This window comes from Equus przewalskii, chromosome 2 (assembly GCF_037783145.1).
Source record: "Equus przewalskii isolate Varuska chromosome 2, EquPr2, whole genome shotgun sequence".
NCBI lineage: Eukaryota > Metazoa > Chordata > Mammalia > Perissodactyla > Equidae > Equus > Equus przewalskii.
This window is the reverse complement of record NC_091832.1, coordinates 105,702,586-105,720,767: the sequence shown is the minus strand read 5'-3', so window position 1 is coordinate 105,720,767 and position 18,182 is coordinate 105,702,586. Positions and strand designations below refer to the sequence as shown.

The window sequence follows — 18,182 nt, the reverse complement described above, 5'->3', positions numbered from 1 at the left end:
GCATTTCACAAATAATTTGTTGAATGAATGAATGGATCTGGATTTTCTTCTCCCTTCTGCCTTATGCAATTGCTTGTTTTCTGCTGCTTTTTTCCATTTGTCAAGTTGACTATGTCCTCTTAGATCCCTTCTATTTCTAATGCTACAGTTTTCTAGGAGTAATTTCCATTAATCAACCAGATTTTGCAGCTGTTGAGGTTTACTTGCTATATAGCTTCACAGTTTTGATTTTAATTTTCTGTCTTAATTATCAAAAGCTGTGCTGTTTTGGCTGAATTATAAGGCTGCCTATGACAACTGGAATGAACAACGAATGGCTTTACATAAGGATATTCATATGGCTACAAAGGAAGTAGTAGATATGCTACCCGGGATCCAGCAAACATCAGCCCAGGCCTTTGGGACTCTCTTCCTCCAGCTCACTGTGAATGATCTGGGAATCTGTCTGCCTATCACAAATACTGCCCAGGTACAAAAAATTGAATCATAATCCAACATTAAGAGCCAGACATTTCTACTAACAATTTCTATGTATATGGAATATAACAATACATTTTTCAGGAGAACAGTTTATAACTTAAGTTTAGTAAATAGCAAGTAAGATTGAACTCCTTCACCCACGATTTGTCTACAGTGTATTAAATATGAGTCTTGTGGGACTTTTCTCTGAAGCACTCTGATGTAACTCAGAATAGTGATGAGATGACACTCATCTGATCACTTCATTTTTACCTTGCCAAATAAGCACCTTAGTTTTCAGAATCTTTTTATTGTTTTGTTTTTTTTTACCAAAGAAACCTTTGGTATACATTTGTTAATAAAATAGAAACAAAAGGACATTTAAGAATACTAATTAGGGGCCAGCCCGGTGGCGCAGCGGTTAAGTGCACACGTTCCGCTTCGGCAGCCCGGGTTTTGCTGGCTCAGATCCCGGCTGCGGACATGGTACCGCCTGGCACACCATGCTGTGGTAGGCGTCCCACATATAAAGTAGGGGAAGATAGGCATGGATGTTAGCTCAGGGCCAGTATTCCTCAGCAAAAAGAGGAGGATTGGCAGCAGTTAGCTCAGGGCTAGTTTTCCTCAAAAAAAAAAAAAAAAGAATACTAATTAATAGTGTTTAATAACCTCATCTAAAATAGGGTAGGGAATTTCAAAATGCTTTTAAACTAATAATTAATGGTAAGAAACTTCCAAGTTATGTGTACACCTACATAAAGCAAGAATTTTCTCTTTGTCATTTAGGATGAGTTCTCAAGAATATATAACTGCATGCACATGTGTATAAGTAAAGGCTGTAAACCCCTGTGAAGCCAAGAACTTAGAATTATAACAGATACAGAGGTCTATATTTTACTGTCATAATTTACCTTATATAACCTGTAACCTGTTGTTGAATGTCTTTATCTTTTAGTAAATTCATTTAACAAGCCAGTGTTAAGAAAAATTCTGGGTTGAGGGTTGGCAACATATGTGGTATGTTTGTGTCTCAGGAGTTGAAAAATGGTAATTTTTTAATGGCATGATGGACAGAACTCAAGAAGGCTCTACACACCAGGGCTGGTTGTCATAATGAGAACACTCCCGACAACTAAAACAGAAGCTTGAGATGGAAAAGTAGATAATTAGCCTTTTGCAAGTTTAGTTTAAAAAAAAAAATGCACATGGAAATTGTATTTCACTTGAGCAATTTAATTTTTAAAAGTAGGCATCTTTCTAAGCTGCTTTTTAATTAAGCTTTGTAGGCTTGACGCTAGATTTTTGATTCTATGAATCCTATGAGGATTTCCATGTTTAATAATTCGTCTTCTTTTGTTTTCTATCTCCTTTAATATATTTTGCAGTCTAATCACACTGGAGACCTTGACACTGGCTCTGCGTTAGTACTGACCATTGAAAGCACTCTCATCACTGCTTGTTCTTCAGAATCTCTGGTTAGTAAAGGGCATTTCAAAAACTTTTGTATCCGTTTTGCTGATGGCTTTGAGACGTCGTGGGATGACTGGAAACCAGAAATTCGTGGGGATCTAGTGATGAATGCCTGTGAGTGTCTTTTATTTTCTGTATGAGGTTTAGAATTTTTAAAAATTAAAAAAACCAGTGTCTTCATTTGTAAAACTAAAGGATGTTCAGATATAGGAATGTTATTGGATGTTGTGAAATAAGGGCTATTTCTAGTTAAAGTTATCAGAACATATTTGCGAAACTGTAGCTTTCAGTAGTTTCGGTAAGTAAACCAGCTAGGCATTCTTTTTGATGGTATAACATTTGAACAGTGAGCATTATATAACATTATAACATTGAAGGTTTGCTCACTCACTGATTTTTCTTGTAATTGATTCATGAATGCCCAGATACAGCACTTTGTTCTGTGGGGATCTTGAAAGAAAGTGATAAATGTGTAAAATACAGTTCATCATATAACATAGAACAGTTGTAGATAACCAGGAGTGGAAACTCCAGCCTTAATTAACATTGACATGAATGAACCCACATGTCCACATTTGTAGGGTACAAAGTGTAACTTGTATAAATTCCTCCAATTTGATAATACTCAAGCTTGGGAATAACTAAAGCTGTGTTTATATGCTATTTTGATGGCAAAGGGGTTTATTTTTATCTGTATTAATATTTTAAATATTATAGCAGAGTTGATAAAGCTTCACTAATCTTAATAATGAAGAAAAATTATATGTGAGGAATCAAAGGTTGTGAAGTAAAATTCCTCAATCTTGTAAGCCAAAATTAATACTTAATTACTTTTTGGAAGGTGGTATGCCATTGTTTATGCAAATTTTTCCCTTCTTCACTGGAAGAAAATCTTCTTTCCATTCTGGATTTTCTTTGAGGGATGAGAAAACTTTCCATTATTTTTATATCAAAAATTGAAGTTTTGGCATTCAGTGTTGACTTAAAACTTAGGTAAAATTACAGGTGTAATTCTTGTTTTTGAATGCTTTGCATTTAGACAATTCATAGGTAAAATACTAGGATTTCATTGAAATATTTCAGGTTACTAAGCAGACTTGATACAGAAGTACGCACCCCTAATCTCCAAAAGACCGAAAATAGCCTTCATCAGAAATCTTGATGAATAACCATTTTTCACAGTTGTTATATATATTTTTAAAAGTCACTATAACTGTCTTTGTGTTTTTTCTTAAAACAAAATAAATTTAACCCTACTGATTTTTATTAAGATGACATCTGGGCCATCATTATAGTCATTTATACAGAGAGAATATATTTGGAGCAAAGGAAGGATATCATTTCCTTATAACAGTTTATCTTAAACAAATGGAAAATGCATAAGAAATATGCCTCTAACTCAAAATCAAAAATACATCTTAAAAAATATAAATAATTAATAACTCAGCACCTCAGTGTATATTATACAACAAAGTAGAGTGTGGACATGCTGATAATTGTGATAATCATAATTGATTTGGAGTTTTGGAGGGTATTAAATGACTTGTTTTTGTAATGTGCTTATTGTTTGGTGTCTTGGGAGGGAGGCAGAGGACGTGAGTACAGCAGTTGTTTTATTGGCATAATTATAAAAAAAATTCTAAATTATAAAATAGGCAAATTAGTTTACTACTTTGTAGTTTTTATTAAGTAGTAAGTATTCTTGGATATAACTGACATTTAATATTCTTGAAAAAAAGAGTTGGGTATAGGGCAGAGAAATAAGGAACAGTAGGATTATGCCTTAGGATTTTTTTTACAGATCATTTTAAAATCATGCTCTAGAAAACACATGGCCCAGAGAAATTTCCTCTCTAGGTGATAATGTTTTTTGGGAAATGCAGTAAAAATTAAAAAGGACAGTCTGTAGGAAGTGTTCAAAGGACCATGTAAGCATATAGTACCCTTTAGACCCTTTACATTACCATGTATTTTAAAAAAATATATAAACCATTAGAAGTTTGAAAGACTCCAAGCTCTCTGTTAATACCCAGGGAGCATCAGGTCATGAGAACAGGAGATTGTTGTCCTGTATTCAGACTAATGGTTGGTCCAGCTCAGCATTCCGTCTCTGATGCAGAGAGCATGGGTACTATGGGGAAGCTTGGCTGGTTTCCTGCTCCTCACTTTCAGGATTCCATTCTGCTCCTAAAAATCTTAATATTCCTTATTAATTCATCATGGCTCCGTATTCTATGAATCTATATAATCTTTTCTAAAACTTAATTTTTAAAATTTCTCTGACACTTCTTGAAAGTCCCAAAAGTTTTCTACCCTTTTTTTTATTTACTAGTTCTTCCTTTCACTAGGCCTTACTTATGTTACTCAAATTTCAAAGGGTCTTTTTTTCATTCTAGCGTTCCTAGATTTGAAAGGGTAATCCAGGTTTCTTTTGCTCTGATTTATAACCATGACTATAAAAGGTGAATTGGGCAATCTTTTACCCCAAAACAAGATCTAGTTCTTTCTTATTTTATAATTTGTATGTGAGGCACAGGTAGCATATGGCTCAAAAATATAATTTAGATTTTAAAGTTATTGGCACTATCTTAAAATATATATATATACACTAGAAACTGTCAATAAATAGCCCTGTTCTCCCAAAATAAGTTGTAATATTTCTGCAACTCAAGTTGAAGTAATACTTGAATACCAGTTTAGGATACCAAGTGAATTGCAAAAAGACATTTCATTTAAGATGTATGTACTGTCAGGTTTAGATTGAAATTTGTTTTCCATTAAAGATTACTGAGAAAAGGTCTTAATCCTATCATTAGACTTTACTTTGATTAAAAGTTATTTCAAGGATTGTATGCCCTTCACTGTTTAAAGTTGTTGATTTAATAAACTTCTTTTTTTTGAAGCTGCAGTTATCTGATTAAAGCTAAGTGTTAGTAAAAGTTTCAAAGTTAGTGCCAGATACGTTCTGGAGATAGGTCCATAACCTTATGAGACTGACATCATGAGCCAATCATTTTTTTCTCATAAAATGTTTCTTGTCAAAGGAAATGACAAGGGTGATGAATCATGTCTGTGACCTAATGTGGCAGTTCTTAGTTATCAAAAAATCATTTTTATGTCATTTGCATTCTCAAAGTGCCATTCACTCATGATGGCACAAATTGTTGGAGCATCCAGAAACCAGAGGTCAGAGATAAGAAAATCACATGCAGAATGTGAAGATAAAACTGCAGTTAATTCTTAAAATCATAGAATAAAATATTGTGAGATATGAAATAGATATTATGAGTCATCATCTAAGGTAGCCCTTCCATTCTGCAGGTTAGAAACTGAAAGAGAGGCTAATGATACTATTTAGATAATAATCTTTAGGTGAAAAATTGCAGTAAAATATTTAACCACAAGCATAATTTTATTTAAAACTATTTTTGGGGTGATTTTTGTGCAGGTGTAGTTCCCGATGGCACCTATGAGGTATGCTCCAGGACTACAGGACAAGCAGCAGCTGGTAAGTTCACATTTGCTATTACTTTTGCTATATATGTCCATTAGAATTCTGCCTTTATATATGTAGTTTTTGCTTTTGTATTAATCTAGTGAGAGGGTCTTTAAACTAATTCTGGTGTATCCTAATTTTAAAAACTATTTTGCAATAATATTAGCATATTTATTTAACAATTATTAATTAGATACCTGCTGTGTACAAGATACACTGCAAAATGTTTTGGGAAAGACTAAGATGAATAAGATATACTTTCTACTCTATAAATTTAAATTCTAATAATATAATTAAGCCTCTGCAGCATAATTAAACTATAATAAGTGATAAGTACAATAAAATATAAAATTTCAATTGCTGTTGAAATTTACAGGAGGGAGAGAAAATTTCCAAATTTGGAAGGATACTAGGATCAGAGAAAGCTTCATGGAAGAACAAGCATTTAAACAGGGACTTGAAAGACAGATAAAATTGTTTCTTTAAGCAAAAACTAGGAGGTACAGGTCAGAGAAAATTCAGGCAGAGAGACTAGTATCAAGCATGATGTCAAAACAGTGTCTAGTTAGAATTGTCCAAATTGGCTGGAACAAGGTTATATGAAAAGTAAGATGGGGAAAGTCTTACATCCCAAAATAAGGAGTTTGAACTTGATTTGGTGGACAGTAGGAAGCCACTGAGTTTTTTTAGGAAGAAAGAAGATGGTGACAGTATTAAAGGGACACTTTCAAGTATTAGAAAAAACCTGGGGGGCTGGCCCCATGGCCGAGTGGTTAAGTTCACGCACTCTGCTGCAGGTGGCCCAGTGTTTCGTCAGTTTGAATCCTGAGCGCGGACATGGCACCGCTCATCAAGCCACACTGAGGTGGCGTCCCACATGCCACAACTAGAAAGACCCACAACTAAGAATATACAACTATGTACTGGGGGGCTTTGGGGAGAAAAGAGGAAAAAAATAAAATCTTTAAAAAAAAAAACAAACAAAAAACAAACAAAAAAAACCCTAGGAAACTGGTTAGGAGATAACTATAGAAGTAATAGCCTGTCTTGACTAAGATGATAGCATGATGTAAATTTTTATTATTTTGCTTGGTCTAAAATTAGGTATTATTTAAGGGCTCTTAAAATGTTGAGGGGGTGGAAGCTGATTAAAGTTGGTAGATTGCTGGGGCCGCCCCGGTGGCACAGCTGTTAAGTGCACACATTCCGCTTCTTGGCGGCCCAGGGTTTGCTAGTTCGTATCCCTGGTGCAGACATGGCACCACTTGGCAAAAGCCATGCTGTGGTAGGCGTCCCACGTATAAAATAGAGGAAGATGGGCACAGATGTTAGCTCAGGACCAGTCTTCCTCAGCAAAAAGAGGAAGATTGGCAGTAGTTAGCTCAGGGCTAATCGTCCTCAAAAAAACCCAGAAAACAAAAAGTTGGTAGATTTCCTTTCTTTCCTTACTGTTCCCTCTTTTCCTCCCCAAGCCTAGTAGCCTCAGTGCTCATCCTATATACCTTGTCGCAGAAAGCAGCAAGGCTGACAGTCCCCACTGACAGAGAACTGAAGAGGCAGGAAATTTCCAGCAGTAGTGTTAGAAGGATAGGGTGGTGACTGAGATAAACATACATATTGGAGAAAGGTCACGTAAAAGTCTTTGTCAGGACTCTGTTTATAAGTGACAAGAAACCACTCAGACTAACTTAACCAAAAAGTGGACCTTAATAAAAGGAGATTTGCAGATCACAAGTAAACTTAGGAGTGACTCTCTCAGTGAGAGAAGGAAGCAGGTCTAGTCAGGGGCCCTCAGGAACTACTGGAACCAAGAACCCAACTGTCACCAGGACTCTCTCCAGCTCTTGTCTTTGCTCCTCTTTGACTGCTTCATTTTTTTCTTACTGCTGACCTCCTCCTTACATATGGCAGGAAACATGGCTACCAACAGCTCTCGAGCCACATTTCTTCAACCTTAATCACAGGAGAGGGACCAATCTTTTCTCGAGTCCGGGGAAGGATTCTTAGTTTTCTAACTTTGACCCTCACCTGGACTAATTATCTAATTAATTCTGGCTAAGGAGTGAGTGTCAGGGCAGTTCCTCCTATAGCCATGGGAAGGTAGATCAGCTTGGAGGTGGCGGGGAGGGAATGCATAGTTCACAGGAGAAAGAGGGATGCTGCACAGAGGAGACAGCAGATGCTCACTATACAACAGGGGAACCAACCTCTGAGTCTAAGGTTTCTGAACAACCTAGCTGTGAGAGACAAGGGTCATTACACAGGGCCATGATCCATTCTATTCCTTACATGTCAAATTACTTAAATTTCTGTTCCCAAGACTTACCAAAAATGGCACTTCTTTATTTAAACAGAGAGTAGTAGTGCTGGAACCTGGACACTCAATGTATTGTGGAAAATGTGTGGGATTGATGTCCACATGGATCCTAACATTGGCAAAAGACTTAATGCTCTGGGCAATACCCTGACAACACTGACAGGAGAGGAGGACATAGATGACATTGCTGATCTAAATTCAGTGAACATAGCCGACCTATCAGATGAGGATGAAGTTGATACTATGTCTCCCACTATCCATACTGTAAGTAAACTCACTGTTAGACTTTTTGAGGACTGGCTTGCATCCTGAGACAGGGATATTATTAACTAGGTGTTATTTATTATCTTGTAGTTGCTAATTGTGGAGGAAGGAAGGGAGTAGTGGTTCTCTCTGTCTGCATGTCATAATATTGTTTTTTAATTTCATAATATTGTCTTTTAATTGGGTTCTTTGTTTTATAATCACTGTCAGCCAACTTGTGCCTTAACCTATAGGTAACATACTAACATTAAGCAAAGTGCAAGGCAACCTGTAGAGACAGAAAGTAGATTGGGGTTGCTTAGGGCTAGGAGAGTTGAGGAGGTTGCGAGGGGGAATGGGAAGAAACTGCTAACAGTTAGGAGGTTTCCGTTGGGGGGTGGTGGAAATGTTTTAAACAGATTGTGATGATGGTTGCATAACTTTGTCAGTATACTAGAAACCACTTAATTGTACATTTTCAATGGGTGGACTGTATGGCATGTGAACTATATCTCAATAAAGATGTTAAAAAATGAAACTTAAAAGCAAAGTGCACGCACACAAAATGAAGTATACGTTTTTAAAATAAGTATTTCCATCTATACTGTACATTCTATAGCATCAAATTATTTGGTAGTTAGAAAGTTACTCTCTGCTTTCATTCTAGTATTGATTTTTTAAAAGTTTTTAAACATCTTTTAACTATTGTATCATGAAATAGTTTTGTTCTTGGAAAGAAATTTTTTAAAAAATTTATGTTACCGTTTATCATTTAGAGTTCAGATGGAAGTTCAGTAAGTGGAGATGGCCACAAGCTCACCTTTGGGCAGCGACTTGTAAATCACCTCCTAGGCCTGACGCCCCCACATCAGCGCTATTCTGTTCCTGCAGAGTATCTGCGTGACCCCGAGATGTGGGGCTCCCCTCAGTCTAGCCAGTCCCACTTGAAAGCATGCAGAGCTCACTCATGGGGAAACGTAGGTAGCAACTAAATAGATTCCTTATGAAAATGAAGGAATTTGAATCACTGGAGAACTCCAATCATCTTTCTTAATATAGATGGCTTTGATTCTTGCATGCTTTCTTTGATTTAAGGTGTGACTTTTGTGATAGATTTGCTCTGTGACCTGAGGGTGGTATTGACAGACATGCTTTTGATTTCTCAGGAAGCTGTAGATTATCGAAGACAAGGAGCATCTTCTAGCCAGCCAGGAGAACTGAGAGGAAGAAAAATTATGAAGCGTATCGTGGATATCAGAGAACTGAATGAACAGGCCAAAGTAATAGATGATCTTAAGTACGTATAAATTATTTTAAATTTAGCACAGTATTCCCTAATAATAGAAGCATAGGATTTCAAATGTAGGGGAAACTGGATTTGGGCTAGTACAACCCCTTTAAGTTCATAAATGAGATCACCAAAGTTCAGAGAAGTTTGGTAATTTGCCTGAGATCATACATTTATTAGTGATAAAGTTAGGCCTGAAATCCTAGTCTGGTGCTCATCACAACTCCCCATTTCTGAGCAGTTTATGACTGACTTTATATCACATATACATGTCTCTACATGTGTGTATACACTTACATGTATCTTTATATGCGTATATAAATATATGTATTAGTCTTTTGCTAACATCAGTATTTCTAGAATGCAAATTTTTAAGAGGGAAAACAAATTTAGCATCTATTAAGTACTGTGAATTTGACGTGTTACCTCAGTTTAATCCTCACAACGTTTCTGAGATTAGACGGCATTATCCAAACTTTAGAGATGAGAAAACTGGCTCAGAGAGGTTAAAAAATTAGAATTTGAACTTGTGTTTGTCTGAATTCAAAGTTCATGTTTTTTTTGTTTCTTTTTTTGCCTGCCTGTATTAGCAGTTCTCTAGACCTGAGATGGGGGTAGCGTGAGGTGAGATGGGGTAGTAGATGGTAGTAGCTTTTTTTTTCCTCTGTTGCCTGCTGGGTAGTACTGACAAAGTAATACTTCCTCTATAAGGCTAAATATTCTTTTTGCAAACTTTGAAATTTTTGTTTTCCCAAAAGGTGACAGTCATGCCTTATCTCTTCTAATCTTCATACACCTGTACCTGTGTTTTTTTGCATTCAAGGGCTTTACACAAATATATGCATTTTGTGCAATAAAAAGTATTAACTAAAAACTTGTCTGTAAATTAACTATGATACAGTGATTCACATTTTCCTGTTGACTTACATTACAATTTGAGTTTTGTTCTCAGGGAAAAAAATGACCTGAAGCAAAATATACTTCCTCCCATAAAATCTTACCTGAGGCTTAAGTTATAATGTAGAATGTTATATAGAGACATTCTTCCTCAGAGTGGGTCCACAGTTTTCATAAGATGGTCAGAGAGACTCTTGACACAGAAATGGGTAAGAACCATTTCCTAAAATGTTAGAGCTTCTTCATAGTTTTCCAGATATGAGTGTTAACCTTATGGAGGATTTTGGCCTGTCCATACTTAATCTTTGATATTCTGCCAAGAGAAAAAATTAAAAAGAAGCAAGTAAAAATCAATCTTACTTTGTTAATTCTTTACACAATTGCAATATTTGTTTTGCATCCAGAAAATTAGGTGCAAGTGAAGGAACCATAAACCAGGAAATTCAACGTTACCAACAGTTAGAATCGGTTGCTGTGAATGACATTCGAAGAGATGTTCGTAAAAAATTACGGAGGTCCAGTATGCGAGTGAGTAAACACTTAACAAGAATTTTATTAAAGCAGACTATTTTTTTATTTTTTACTTTATGGAACTTTATGATGATACTTACATTGTTCTCTTTCTTCCTCTGTTGCTGGTGATAATACCAGCTGATTTGCATGTCTCCTGTCTACTATGTACCAGGCACTGTTTAAAGCACTTTATGTTTAACAATCCATTAAATAGATTCTTCAACAACCCTTTCCCCATTTTAAAGATAAGATAACAGACATAAAGAGGTCAAGTAACTTGACCAAGGTCATACAGCTAAGTAATCTCAGTGGAGCCAAGATTCAAATCCAAACAGTAGGACTCTACAGTCTGTGCCCTTAACCACTGTGTTTTGTCTGCCTTTCATGAAGTCATACTTTCTTTTTAGCCTCTAAGTCAAATGTGAACTCTTTTGAGATGTCCATTCTACCCCTACCCCATTCTCCACAACTGACTTTACCTCTCAACCACCGGGGATTCTCAGCACTTTACTCCTGTCTTTGTTTGCATCTTTAGCGGCCCTTACTAGAGTTTGAGTTTCTTAAAGAACAAGTTATTTACCTCTGACTGCACTACCTACCACATTTTTGGGGATTTAGTCCAATTGCTGAACAGTTGAAATAAATATAGAGATATACTATAAACACATAGAAAATAATTCTAAAACTTAGTCAAATAGAAGTAGGTTGCTTTGGGTCAAAGTGGTCTTATTAGTGGAAAAACTACTTGTAAAGGTTCTTAACTTTTTTTAAAAAATCAGAATCCTTCATTTTTTACCAGAATAAGGTTTTTGGGTGGCACTCCAGTCCATAAAAAACATTATATCAGAGCTGCTGGGGTCAGAAGAAGGGAGAAAGGTGTGGGGATCCAGGGCTCATCAGCTTTTGACCTTTCTTTCCTTGCTCACACCTGAACTCCCAGACAGCCTCGTTTGAATACTGTTCAAAATTAGTTATTTAAAGATAAAATCCAACTTGAGTTATTTATCTCTGGCTTCTGATAGTAACAAGTAGATAGTGATGATCCATAATGCCTAGTTCTATATTTAATATTTTTGTTACTATGTACCTAACAATCATACAATATAATTAGACTATTGCTTGTGTACTGTTTACAAGGTAGTTTATACTTGGTAATTGACTGTTAAGAATAAAACTAGGTAGAGAGGATTAGGGAAATTATTGAAACTACATCTGTGTTCTTAGTATTTGTCTCCTTTGGCTTTTCCTCTCAATTCTCTTTCAGTACTCCGGCATTTCAAATCTCCGTTGTATTAGAATCTTTTTAATATCTAGCCCTAGCTACAAATTTGGAGAAGAGGGATGGGAGTCAGAGTGTTCACATGGCCACTCCGTTGACTTTGCTGTAGTCGAGTTCTGTGGCGGGGGTGCTCTTGGGTATCCCTCAGATGACTGGTGGTCATTCCCCTCTCCCCCTTCCCCTTCTTTCCCTTTTTCCTTTCAAGTTTCATTTTCTTTTTCTTTCCTTTTTAATCATTTCTTTCTTCTTACTTTATGTCTGAACCTCTCATTCCCACTACCAATCTTTTTATTTTCTCTTTTCTCTCAGGCCAGCTGATGGCTTATATTTTCAGTGTACAGCCCTTCTTACTAATTGACACTAGGACTAAAGAGTAGCAAGGGGCCGGCCCCGTGGCCAAGTGGTTGGGTTCGCGTGCTGCACTTTGGTGGCCCAGGGTTTCGCTGGGTCGGATCCTGGGCACGGACATGGCACCGCTCATCAAGCCATGCTGAGGCGGTGTCCCACATAGCAGAACCAGAAGGACCTACAAATAGAATATGCAACTATGTACTGGGGGGCAGTGGGGAGAAGAAAAGAAAAAAAGTGGCAACAGATGTTAGCTCAGGGCTGATCTTAAAAAAAAAAAATTAGCTGATTCCTGCTTTACTTTGATCCATCTGTATTGTTAAGTGACATTTAAAGTCACAATTTAAAGTAACTTGTTATTGACCTAGGGAAAATAGGCTAACTTGTTTAATAGTAGAATATTTTATCTGAAGTCAGATATTACAACAAACAACTGCCTAAAGTCACCTTTTTTCTTTGCCATTTCATTAGGCTGCTTCCCTGAAGGATAAGTGGGGTTTGGGTTATAAACCAAGTTACAGCCGATCAAAAAGCATTTCTGCTTCTGGAAGACCACCTCTTAAGCGAATGGAAAGGGCCAGGTAATTTACATTTCAACCAATGAAATAAGTAATAAAATTACTGAGTCCCTTACCAAGGTGTACGACTTATTTATTGTGTTCTAATTGGGGAAATTACAAAGTTAAGATGCAGAAATGGACCTTATTAGTCAAATAACAGTCATAGTAGATACTGTCAAACTAAGAAGTTTATTTGAGGAATACCTCTATCACATTTATACCAGATTCACTGAGTGCATTTAGGTAATGAAGTGCATTGCTTTTAACAAGTTTATGTGTAAACTTATAGACTATCCAAAGATGTGAAAATGTGCATATTAGTAGCTGCTCTAAGTTTGTCGTTTTAGAAAAGGTTGATTACACACACATTTAGCATATGAAAAAATGGAAATTTTACATATCATTGAAGAAAAATAGTTTTACTACTAAATGAGCACGACAAGGTAGGAGGTATAAATTCTTTTTTATATGGTTTAGTTTTAGACAATCATGAGTTAATCAAAACATTGAATTTTTTTATGGGATGCTAAGGGTTAAGAAATGGAATACCAAAAGCTCGATCCTTGGATAAGGTAAATATTTAGAAAGAGAATGCTAATGCCATTAATCAGACTTTTATAAGGTTAGGGATTTTTTTAAACACAAATATTAATATTTTATAACTTTAAATTTCCTTACAGTTCTCGAGTAGGAGAAACTGAGGAGCTCCCCGAAATCCGTGTGGATGCAGCATCTCCTGGACCCAGAGTGACTTTCAATATCCAAGATACAGTAAGAGAGAGATTATTTGTTGGAGATAAACAGTGCTAAATAATTTTTAGTAATTACAAAATTATAGTAGTTATACAATTTCAAAATACTAATTCCCACCTACAGTGAAAGTGTGGATTGTGACGGCTGAAGTGTGTGCACATGACCAAATAGCAGGGCAGGGCCCACGTGCAGTCATTGGAGAGCCATGCTGCAGGTGTTAGTGTTTTACATGTAGAGTAAAGACCCAATGCTGCTTGTTCTTAGGTAAAAATGTTTTGTTGAATAATTTTTATTTCAGGTGCAAATCCACATTAAACTAGGTCTTTTACACAAATGAAAATGTGGAATGTTTATACTTTATGTATTTATGTATTTTATTATTTATATATTTTAATTCAGAATATATAGAGATAATAGCAGAAACCAGAAGTAAAAAGGTCAGCTTCAAAGTTGTATTTTAATTTTATAGCATGTTAAAATGTTTGTTTTATTTCTTGTGTATTTGTTTTAAACTATTGTTTTTTATTTTTCATGAGTTTTTATAAATATTCTTATTATTTTAATTAAGTTGAAAAAACCAGTATGGGGAAGTACATCACAATCCAGCTGTCCTGGGGAAGGGTATTTTCAGGTATTTATTGAAAAAAACAAATTTTGCTTTAAAACTATCTACCTTAAAACTCTGCTTTCATAAAGTCTTCCTCTCATTTCCTACTAAACTCAGACCTCAAAACTATTATACATAAAGGTTTAAGATGGTTTGAATTCTTTTTCATCATATATTTCATAAGCTCTTGCATGAATAGATTTTAGTTCTAAATTTCTTTATAGTATTATTTAATCTCCAAAATTCAAAAAAGACTAAGTCAGCTTACCAAATTAACTCAACCAAATCATAAACCAAAACATGCAATTTATTACTGTTACTTGCTAATCCTCAAGTGAATCTTTTTCCCTACATTCTACTGCAAAGTTAATCTTTTCTTTAAAAAAGAAGTTAATTAGTTCAAACTAGAATCAAACCCATCTTAGAACAACAAATTAATCATTGAATGTTATGTCTTTTGAGTCACTGGTATAAAAAACATATGTATAAAAGCAATTCATTAAAAAAATTATTCTCATGTTCAAAATTGTGGAAAATGTGCTACATAACCATTTATAAGTTGAATTAACATTTTTATGAGCGAAATATTTTCCCTAAATATGTCATAAAAGTAAAATTGAATTTTAAAAATCTATCTGTATACTACATATATAAATCTGTGTCTAGAAGTTTTCTGTCAAGTTACATTTAAAAACTGGCACTTATTCCACATATATTTTGTTTCTCTTCCCCCACTCTTTTAAGCTAGAGTTTAATATATATCCCATAGCTACACTGAATTTAAACTGAATTTTGTTTTAGAAGTATTAGATTGTTATATAATGAGCCTGAAAAAAATCTCCTTTTTTCTAAAAACAAACTTGGAAATAAATAATTTACAGTGAATTGAATGGATTCTACTAATTAAGTAATTTTTTTTCCTGTCCCACTTTTTTTTATTATTATAAGACATACAATATTATATTAGTTTCACATATATAACAAAATGATTAGATATTTGTATATATTGCAAAATAATTGATTTTTAAATGCATTAATATTTGAATTGATTCAAGTCCTATTTTTAAATAGCAGTGTATGCTGTTTATAAAAAATAGTATATAAAAATCATAAATTTCAAAATAGATCAAGTCATGGTTAAATATAATATAAATAGAGCCAGCCCTGATGGCCTAGTGGTTAAAGTTTGGTGCACTCGGCTCTGGCGGCCTGGGTTTGGTTCCCAGGCATGGACCCACACCACCTGTCTGTCAGTAGCCATGCTGTGGTAGCAGCTCCCATAGAAGAACTAGGACTTACAACCAGAATATACAACTATGTGCTGGGGCTTTGGGCAGGGAAAAATAAAAGAGGAAGACTGGCAACAGATATTAGCTCAGGGCAATCTTTCCCAGGAAAAAAAAATCCATTAAAAAAAATAATAAATATAAAACAAAGGGATATTTATCTACATCAATTCTTAACCAAAACAATTTTTAAAAATTGAAGATATTCTGATAAATAAAATCTAATTTAGTTATTTACTAAGTAAGATGTATATTATAAAAAGTGAAGAAAAGCTGGATTCTGCAAATATTTGTAATTTTGATCGTAGGATTTCATTATGTATCTCAGAGTAACATCAATAAATTGCACTACTTTGCACATGACACTTTACAGAGGCTTATCACATTCTCAAAGAATATTCAAGCAACTCTCAAAATTGGGAATCAAAATTAGGTCATAGGAAATTTTGTTGTTTTTTTGACCTGCTTAAATACAATGGCCTCCTGGTGCAATCCTCAGTTAGTGACATGGCATTTATGCAAACTATTCACCTTATAGCATTCTTAAGTTTGATTGATTAATATGTTTAATTACATAACTATTTGTACATCTTTCTTCAACCCGTTAGGGGCTCATTTTTAAAAGAGATATCCACAGAAATCTTCTACAAGCATGACATATATTCTGTACTGACATTGCATGCTCTTCCATCGCTAGCTGCTCTCTTCTGATTTAACTGCCCTTCTGATTTACAGTTGATCACATTGTTTCCAGAGCATGTTTAACCTATGCTTTACAGAATTACAACATGTACTAATCAATATGATGATATATGCTTATGTAGAATAAAATTTCACTCTAATTTTTTAGTATGTCAGTGGTGTGACTTTCTCTCGTTGACCTTCTGCTTCCATCCTTGGTGTGCCATTTCATATGTTCATAAATCTGACCTTTCTTTCAGTTCACAGTGAGGAAATTCAACTCTGAGAGAATTATTAAACCTTTAAATATATTTTTTCTTTTTCGTTTTTTTAGTTGAGAAGAGATTTATAATATGAACCTTATTCACATTTTCTCTTTTTACAATCAGTTTCCAGAGGAGACAGAACTGGACCTTTTGTCAGTAACCATTGAAGGGCCATCCCATTACTCATCAAATAGTGAAGGATCATATTCCGTGTTCAGTTCTCCTAAAGCTCCAGGAGGCTTTTCACCGGGCATTCCTTTCCAGTCTGAAGAGGGCCGACGGGATGACAGCTTGTCTTCTACTAGTGAAGATTCCGAGAAGGATGAAAAGGATGAAGACCATGAGAGGGAAAGGTTTTATATTTACAGAAAACCTTCGTGAGTAGCCTTTTTCTTTTAGGATCCTTAGGTAGTATTTCAGAATCTAGAACCGAGTTTGAAGCATTATATATATAACTGCTAATTTTCACAGAAAAAATCTCAATGTGCCTAGCTAGAGTGAGACTAAGAGACATATCTATCATTTATTAATGTAATTTAGCTCCATGAGGCATTATATTTTTCTTTTTCGGTTCTTCTGTCTTTTGGTAAAATCTGGGAAGTAGCATTTTAAATTTTAAGGTTTGCAAAAATGAAATCTTCAAACTGTAGAATGTTTTAGGCATACTTTTGAGATATTGTGGGTTTGATTCCCAACCACCACAATAAAACGAATACAGTATTGCAATAAAGCAAGTCACACATATTTTTTTATTTCCCAGTGCACATAAAAGTTAGCTTAAACTATACTGTAGTCTATTAAGTGTGCAATAGCATTATGTCTAAAAACACAATATACCTACCTTAATTTTTAAAAATACTTGATTGCTTAAAAATGCTAACCATCATTTGAGCCTTCAGCAAGTTTTAATCTTTTTGCTGGTGGAGGGTGTTGCCTCGATGTTGATGGCTGCTGACTGATCAAAGTGGTGGTTGTTGAAGGCTGAGGTGGCTGTGGCAATTTCTCAAAGTAAGGCAACAGTGAAAAGCTGCCACATTAATTGACTCTTCCTTTCCCAGATGATTTCTCTGTAGCAGGCAATGCTGTTTGACAGCGTTTTACCCACAGTAGAACATCTTTCAAAACTGGAGTCAGTTTTCTCAAACTGTGCTGCTACTTTATCAACTAAGTTTATGTAAGATTCTAAATCCTTTGTTGTCATTTCAATGATCTTCACAGCATCTTCACAAAGAGTAGATTCTGTTTCAAGAAACCATTTTGCTCATCCATAAGAAGCAACTCCTCATCTTTTAAAAGTTTTATCATGAGATTGCAGCAATTCAGTCACATCTTCAGGCTCCATTTCTAATTCTAGTTGTCTTGCTGTTTCCACCACATCTGCATTTTCTTCCTCCACTGAAATCTTGGACCCTTCAACATCATCCATGAGAGTGGGAATCAACTCCTTCCAAACTCCTGTTAATGTTGATATTTTCACCTCTTCCTATGAATCACAAATGTTCTTAATGGCACCTAGAATGGTTAATCCTTTCCAGAAGGTTTTCAATTTACTTTGCCTAGATTCATCAAAGGAATCACTATCTATGGCACCTATAGCCTCACAAAATGTATTTTTTAAATAATAGGACTTGAAAGTTGAAATTACTCCGTGATCCATGGGCTGCAGGATGGATGTTGTGTTAGCAGCATGAAAACATTAATCTCATTGTACATCTCCAT

General features: G+C 35.2%; 1 protein-coding gene and 1 long non-coding RNA gene across 22 annotated transcripts in view; one reads left to right on the top strand and one right to left on the bottom strand.

Moving 5' to 3' along the window:
- The window catches only part of BLTP1 (bridge-like lipid transfer protein family member 1), a 194,760-nt gene that overhangs the window by 145,249 nt on the left and 31,329 nt on the right, over positions 1-18,182 (top strand). For 10 of the 21 annotated variants that reach the window (XR_011537219.1, XR_011537218.1, XM_070609157.1 and 7 more), the window contains 11 exons: positions 258-469; positions 1,845-2,043; positions 5,378-5,437; positions 7,780-8,006; positions 8,762-8,962; positions 9,152-9,282; positions 10,575-10,698; positions 12,782-12,891; positions 13,551-13,641; positions 14,192-14,254; positions 16,587-16,840. Coding sequence is in view for 17 of the 21 variants with exons in the window: in XM_070609157.1 (XP_070465258.1) it covers positions 258-469; positions 1,845-2,043; positions 5,378-5,437; positions 7,780-8,006; positions 8,762-8,962; positions 9,152-9,282; positions 10,575-10,698; positions 12,782-12,891; positions 13,551-13,641; positions 14,192-14,254; positions 16,587-16,840 (1,672 nt within the window). In the remaining 4 variants the exon portion in view is untranslated. The remainder of the gene's footprint in view (positions 1-257; positions 470-1,844; positions 2,044-5,377; positions 5,438-7,779; positions 8,007-8,761; positions 8,963-9,151; positions 9,283-10,574; positions 10,699-12,781; positions 12,892-13,550; positions 13,642-14,191; positions 14,255-16,586; positions 16,841-18,182) is intronic. The other 11 variants (XM_070609171.1, XM_070609168.1, XM_070609170.1 and 8 more) reach the window with 3 other exon arrangements.
- The window catches only part of LOC139081822 (uncharacterized), a 59,415-nt gene continuing 51,507 nt past the window's right edge, over positions 10,275-18,182 (bottom strand). The window contains exon 4 of the long non-coding RNA XR_011537222.1: positions 10,275-10,483. This is a non-coding gene — a long non-coding RNA (uncharacterized lncRNA). The remainder of the gene's footprint in view (positions 10,484-18,182) is intronic.